Source organism: Atta colombica, unplaced genomic scaffold (genome assembly GCF_001594045.1).
Source record: "Atta colombica isolate Treedump-2 unplaced genomic scaffold, Acol1.0 scaffold146, whole genome shotgun sequence".
NCBI classification, from domain to species: domain Eukaryota; kingdom Metazoa; phylum Arthropoda; class Insecta; order Hymenoptera; family Formicidae; genus Atta; species Atta colombica.
Genome location: NW_017259235.1, coordinates 767,425 through 774,661, shown reverse-complemented (window position 1 = coordinate 774,661; position 7,237 = coordinate 767,425). Strand labels below are relative to the sequence as shown.

Below are 7,237 nucleotides of genomic sequence, written 5' to 3'. Positions count from 1 at the left end.
TATATATACATTTTATTATATATTGATATTATATTGACTGATGATGCTGTTCTATTCTTTTCAGAATCGCGCCTTTATGAGAGAGCTTTAATCGTTGCATAAAACTGTGCGCTATGACAAAAACAGCGCGTTCGATGATTATTTGCTAGTGAATACTTTACAATCAAGATTTGAAGATATGTTTTTTATTATTGCAAAGAGGCTTGATGAGTGCACAAAAGCATAAGGAATGGTATTCTATTCGATTCAGCTGGATGTCAGATAAGCTGAAAAATGTCTGGTGATGCAGGATGGAACGCCGTTATTCACCATCCTTCCGACCTAGAATTGCAGAATTGGAATTGGGAAGAAAATGATGGGGAGCAAGAGAAAGAGCTTCCTTCAACCGTTGACATGGATGCCATAAAAGGCGGTGGTAGTTGGGATCCTGCTACTGAACCTAATGGTATCTGCAAAATTGCCACCCATACATTTCTTCCAATAATTTAAATGATATCCCTCGGAATAAATAATTATTTTTTATTATAGGAACAGATTCTGTCGATTCCGAAGAAGACTCCGATTCCGACGACGAAAGCTCTGGTGGAAGCGAAGGTAGTTGCTCCTATTCGGATTCTAATTCAGAATCAGACGACGAAAGTAGCGGCGACGAAGAAGAGGAAAGTGGATCTAATTCAGATTGTTCGTCTGAACATAGTGAACAAACGTTTTCCATTCAAGAAACCAATTTTGAGCCGGTATGACGTGAAAGACAATATTACATTTTCAAATTCGTTATTTCTTTTTGCATTCTATTATTACTGCGACTTTTGTAAAAAGGTAACTTGCCGTGCGTTGCAGGGAGCATTGAAATTGAAAATCACCATGAAAGGTCCAAAGAAGGAAGATTCTGAAAAAATTAAATGTGACAAAAGTAAAAAGACTGTTTCCAAAAAACTCAAGACCAATCATGGAAATAAGGTAATTTTGATAAATAGTTGAAAAATATATAATATATAATTGCTAAGAATTTGAAATTTAAAGATGAGAGTAAAATATATAGTGAAATTTTAATATGCGGAAATTGATTTATTTTTATTTTAATACAATTCCATTCTATATATACAAACATATTTATTATATATATCAATATATATACATAATATAATACACGTATATCGAAACATGTATTATCATTTCTTGCACAATAATAAATAATTATATCAAATGATATAGTCCTCAGAATGTAGCGAAGATTCAGACTCATCTGTTGTGGGCCATGCGGCGTCGCAAAAAGTACAACAACAACAGTCCCAGCATCAACACCACCATCATACGCCGCTGCAAGAAATCAATCAGGAAGATTTAGCAACTGTCTTACCTTCGCAAGTACAAGAGGACGCACCATTTGACGGATTTGAGGATTCGGAGAGCGGTCGACTGGTGTCAAAAGCGATCGAGCGTATGTCACTCGGCGCAGATTCGGACACGAGCGAAAACGGCGATCAGAATCCCGTACCTGTGTACAGTTCCACCTTGTTGCAGCAGTTTGTCGAAAAGACTGCTATGTTGTCGGAACCACGAAAAAGGCGTAGCAAATGCGCCAAAAAGTTGAACAACGACAACGAGTATCCATGCGTATCAAATGTGTCGCCCGATTCTGGCATTCAGTCCGTGGACAATAGTCCACTACACTTGGCGATCAGTCCTGTCAGTCCTCCAGCGCCGACCCAATCTCCGACCCAACCGCCGATTTCCACTAAACCAGCGGTAAATGTCGATCGGGTTCTGTATCCTCCGAAAAGAAAACCTGGCAGACCAGCAAAAACAGTGTCTACTCAGCCACGCGGACCAGGTAGGCCGCGTTTAAAACCGGAAATTGTCGAGAAGATCCAAAAGATCGAGAAGGCAGAAAAGGAAAGAAACGAATCTTTAAAAAGTCTAAAGAATCCTGATTCTCGGTTAACGGAGAAAAAGGCAACTGTAAAGGAATCATCTATAAAGAGCGCTAAGGAAGATACAACGTTAGTTAGGAAACGTGGTAACGCAAAGTCTGTTGCATCAAGGGAAGTGAAAGAGGATGCATCTCCTGCGAATAAAAGAATAAAAGGTAAAACGACAGCGTATCAAAAGAAACGTTACGGTAACTCAGTGAAATCTTCGCAGGAAAAGACTGTTGTCAAAAAGACTGTAGGTTCCCCGATGCGAGTAAAGTGCCTAAGTAGATCAACCGCGAACAAACTCGCGCCACAGTGTGACAATAGAACCGGTCGGAAGGTCAGGCAAGATAAAACATGCGCGCCTAATAAGACCCCGTTGACACGACAGAAGCAAATGTCCTGCGAGCATCAGCTTACCAACGATCAAAAGATGCTAAGCACTAGTAAAAGAACAGGTTCGAAGGAGAATAGAAATAACACGACCGCCGTCGTATCCAGAAAGCTAGCGAAAAAGGTCTCCGCACCTCCTACCACTAGACGTGTTCTGAAGGAGAACAAGTGCAACAAAAAAACTACTGCGGGCTTTGAAACCAATGGTGTAGGTGTGCAGACGTTAATATCGTTGCCAGTTGGCAACATGTTAAAGGCAGAAAATGTGGAGCGAACTTCCAACAAGTACCACAAACCGATGCAGCCAATACAGCACAATTACTGTCACAAGCATCATCATCACAAACATCGTCGGAGACTGCTCGCACCACCGAAAACTCCCATACGCATTGATCCGTATATCATTCAGGAGCTGGAGAAATTAATCGAGGAATTTACGAAGTTGTGCAGTCTGGGCAAAAATAACAACAATAATAACAACAACAACGGCAGCGTTGTCAATCATTCCGAGTTACCGCAAATCTTCCGCGTGAAGAAACTTACGAAGAAGAGAAAAGGCGGCGATATTAGTGCAAATGACGATCAAAAACTGAAGCGACGCTTGAAAAAAGAAAAGGTATTGACGAGCGCCGACTCTAAGAGCAGTGCAAATACTAGCACAAGCTCCAATCCTAACGAGCAGCGATTACCGTTGAAGAAACGCCACTATCACGTGTCGAGTCCGCACAGTTCGCAAAGCTCGAATGCAAGCTGCACGGATGCGAATGCGAACGAATCCAATTCCACGGAAAGTCACATAGAGGAAGCGATCGAAGCTACTATTACGAGATATGGTGGCGGCAGCTCGACATTTTCCATTCACGACGAAGAGGCCATACCAGTGACGCCGAAAAAAAGGCCAAGAGATAATGAAAACACGGCATCCGAGAAACAGGGTAACGATGAAGATAAACCTATCAGCCAAGTAGAGATTCAACCACGACGAAAGAAAAAGATTGTAAAGGATCTTCGTGTCACTGTCACGAAATTATCAGCCGAAAGTCACAGTCTTCTCGACAAGTCCGCGGATAAGAGTTCCAAGATCAGTGCAGAGAAATCTGGTAAATTGGAAAAGACAATGATGTCGGAAAAGTCAACCAAGACCGATAAAACGCAATCAAATGATAAAATGGATATTGAACATGTTCGTATAGAAAAGAATATAAAGGTCGACTCGGAGACGCATGTATCTGAGATGTTCGAGGACAATGAACCTGTGTCCGATTGCAAAATAGCTCAAGTCGGTAGTTTGAATGTGCCAAATCTTGCGAATAATACTGTAGCGATGATACTCACAAAGAAAAAAGTACGAAGACGGAAAGCCATCAATCGCACGGGCTTTCCTACCTTGAAGAAAAAGAAGAAGAAGCTTGTAGATTCTCCCAAAGTAGCCAAGTCAACAGTGATTAACGCTAACGGAGTATGTAAGGATCAGGATATAGTCGAACATACGGAGGATAATAAGGCGTCTTTGACGGAGAGTAAAGCTCAGAATGTTATAGAGAATAGCAAAGGTACAGGGCAAGCTAAGGATGATATGAAGAATTTGGAAAACTCTAGCACGGTGCAGGAGACATTCAGTCGAAATAGTTCGGATGAAGTAATCGAGTCCTGTCCCGGTCAATTGCGAGTTCGTAAGGATCTCGTGGAATCCGACAGCAGCGTACTTTCCGAAAAGCAATATCCGAGTCCGGTAAAATACGAAAAGGTACCGGACTATCGAATCTATGACGAAAATGCCCCGCTGGAGGAAACCCTCGAACGTTACAATCAGAATCAACGTATCGCAGAGTTAAACGAGGAAAACTTGCGAAAATTGGAACGCGCGAACGCTCAGGTAGCAAATGTCAAAATGGAATTATCTGGTTGTTTTAACAATAATCACAAAAGAAGAAGAGGTTCGACCAGTCCTTCCAATTTGTACGGAAGAAGCACAAAGAGATTACGGAGCGCGGGCTACGACACGGAGAGCGAGGCACCGCCTAGTAGCGATGTGGCCAGCGAGGATCAAGAGATTAGCAGGAAATCTGCAGGTCCTGTTCGTAATCGGAAAAAACAGCAAAAGTGGAAGAAGCTATATTTACAGGCCAGTAACATATTTTCAGAGTATAAGAAGGACCTTGAATCTAAAAAACTCACCAATATTGACGCCAAACGAAAACTTATTGTTTGCGCTAATTCAGATGAACATCCTTCAGAGCAATTACCAAATATTATACCGACTGGAAAACTCTTGCGACAAAGAAAAACGCCATTTCAACTACAATATGATTTATTATGGCTGCACGCTCAATCGAGATTGTCTGGTCGAGATTTGGTGCCATCGTGGAATTATAAGTAAATTGAATGTTCTTTTTATTTAATATTATTTATTATTTGAATTAATTTTATTTTAACTAAACCATCATTACAAATTTTACATATTACAAATTTTTACATACTTCTTAAGCATGTACCTGTATAACATTATGAATAATTAAATTACACATACATGTATAGAAATTAAATTTAGTAAAGTGTGTGCGAATGACTTTGCATCTTTCTTGCAGAAAAATTCGAACAAACATTTATTATGACGTTAAACCAACTACTCTCTACGAGGCACAAGCTTGTGAATGTAAACAAGAAAGCGGCTGCGGAGACGATTGTATTAATCGCATGGTATTCAGCGAGTGCTCGCCACAGTTGTGCCCTTGTGGTGACAAGTGTGAAAATCAAAAGATTCAAAAACACGAGTGGTCACCAGGACTACAAAGATTTATGACGGAGGATAAAGGATGGGGAGTAAGGACGCAACAAGCTATCAAATCCGGGGACTTTATTCTCGAGTATGTGGGTGAAGTCGTGTCAGAGAGGGAATTTAAGTCGAGGATGGCAACCAGGTATAATTCGTTTTATCTATACTAAGTATCAAATCAATTTTTTTCATTCTTATTATGATACATTACAAAAAATAAATACATAAAAACATATGTATAACATGTCTAGATACGCCAACGATACGCATCACTACTGTTTGCACTTGGATGGTGGATTAGTAATCGATGGTCATCGCATGGGAGGTGACGGAAGATTTGTGAATCATTCGTGCGAGCCCAATTGCGAGATGCAGAAATGGAGTGTTCTCGGTCTACCACGTATGGCACTATTCGCATCGAGAGATATTAAACCAGGAGAAGAATTAACATACGATTACAATTTCGCGCTTTTTAATCCATCGGAAGGGCAACAATGTAGATGTGGTAGTAATGCCTGTAGAGGTGTTATAGGTAAATTAATAGAAAGAATGAAATGTTTTCGTGATGTATGTCAGATATTTCAGTTATAAATTTACACTGCAGGTGGGAAGAGTCAAAGAGTAGCTCGAAGCGTTCCTTCTGTACCTTCGCAAATGGAGCCTATCGAAAGGAGATCGGTGGGCAGGCCACGGAAAAACATTCGTAAATCGAACGCAGTGCAATCGGCCAATTCCAAGAACATCTGCAAGTCTCGTAAAGTAGGAGATCCAATCTTAACGCATAATACACCACAGTTGAAACCGATGTCTTATCAACAGCGATGCTTTGCGCGCGAGCATCATTGTTTCTTATTGAGAAATCTGGAAAAAGTTCGACGACTTAAATCGGCGTCAGTACAGCAAGTTCAAATACAGAACGGAAAAGCGAAATCCGGTAACACGGTCGTGACGAAAGAAAAGAGTTCGGGAGACTCTAAAGCACAATCCGATGCATTTTTCTCTCAATTAACTGCGCTGACCAACACCAACGCGCGTACTGTACGAACGCGTAGACTCGCACAAGCGCAAGATGATCCGGAGGTACATAAGACTGCAAAATTAGCTACGGTCAGTGAATAGTCCCTTTTATTGATTATAAAAAATGATATTAATAAGGAAGATTTCAATTATTACTACTTTTTTGTATGTAATTGTAAAACATTGTTGTTGTAATATTTTTTTTTACAGGTATTAAAAAATTTGTACACTATTGTTACAACAGCGAATGATGAAAATGGTCAGTTGTTGTGCATTCCTTTCATGACTTTACCTTCCAAAAGGAAATTATCCGATTACTATGAGAAGATTGTAGAACCAATCGATTTAATTACGATAGATCAGTGTATTGGTACAGGTCATTACAAGACTGCGGAACATTTTGATCAGGATATGATAAAACTTTTCGACAACAATGTTAGATTCTTTGGCAGAACATCCGAAGTAGGCATTGCTGCGGCAAGACTACGAAAATTGTATTTGGGAAGTAAACCAGATTTTGTGGATGCTATAACGGAAGCAACAGGTTCTCCGCCATCTCAAGGCTTTTTGCCACCACGTGGATCCACGGCTGGAGAAGAGGATGTGATTAGATGCATTTGCGGATTACATAGGTAAATTAATTATTTACATCGATCATATATATGTAAATAATTGTAATGAAAAGCGGAATTATATATATAGAATCATGCATGAATTAATCTAGATATGTATACCAATAAAGTGATTTCTTTTTTTCTTTTTTGTACATGTGCATAAATCATAAAATATAATTATCTTTTTTTCTTTTTTTTTTTTCTTTCAATATATTTATCAATATTATCTTTATTGATTGTACAGAGATGAAGGTTTGATGATCCAATGTGAACGCTGCCTTGTATGGCAACATTGCGACTGTGTTAAAGCAGATACGACTGTTGAATCTTATCTGTGCGAAAGATGTCAACCTCGTGAAGTTGATTTGGAAATTCCATTAGAAGGTGAGGAGGAAGAAGAAGACAAGAAACATTATGTGACATTAATGCGGGGTGATCTACAATTACGACAAGGTGATACAGTATACGTTTTAAGGGATACTCCTGACAAACACACATATAAAACTATACAGAAGCCCGAT

At 39.8% G+C, this 7,237-nt stretch overlaps 1 protein-coding gene across 1 annotated transcript in view; it reads left to right on the top strand.

The window, feature by feature from the left end:
• The first annotated feature begins 119 nt into the window (after positions 1-119).
• Positions 120-7,237, top strand: part of LOC108685096 (histone-lysine N-methyltransferase ash1) — a 10,324-nt gene continuing 3,206 nt past the window's right edge. The window contains exons 1-9 of the mRNA XM_018189734.1: positions 120-445; positions 529-737; positions 841-960; positions 1,216-4,685; positions 4,898-5,230; positions 5,337-5,617; positions 5,690-6,192; positions 6,313-6,734; positions 6,961-7,237. The exon at positions 6,961-7,237 is cut by the window's right edge and continues 1 nt beyond it. Of these exons, the coding sequence (XP_018045223.1) occupies positions 274-445; positions 529-737; positions 841-960; positions 1,216-4,685; positions 4,898-5,230; positions 5,337-5,617; positions 5,690-6,192; positions 6,313-6,734; positions 6,961-7,237 (5,787 nt within the window). The 5' untranslated portion in view covers positions 120-273. The remainder of the gene's footprint in view (positions 446-528; positions 738-840; positions 961-1,215; positions 4,686-4,897; positions 5,231-5,336; positions 5,618-5,689; positions 6,193-6,312; positions 6,735-6,960) is intronic.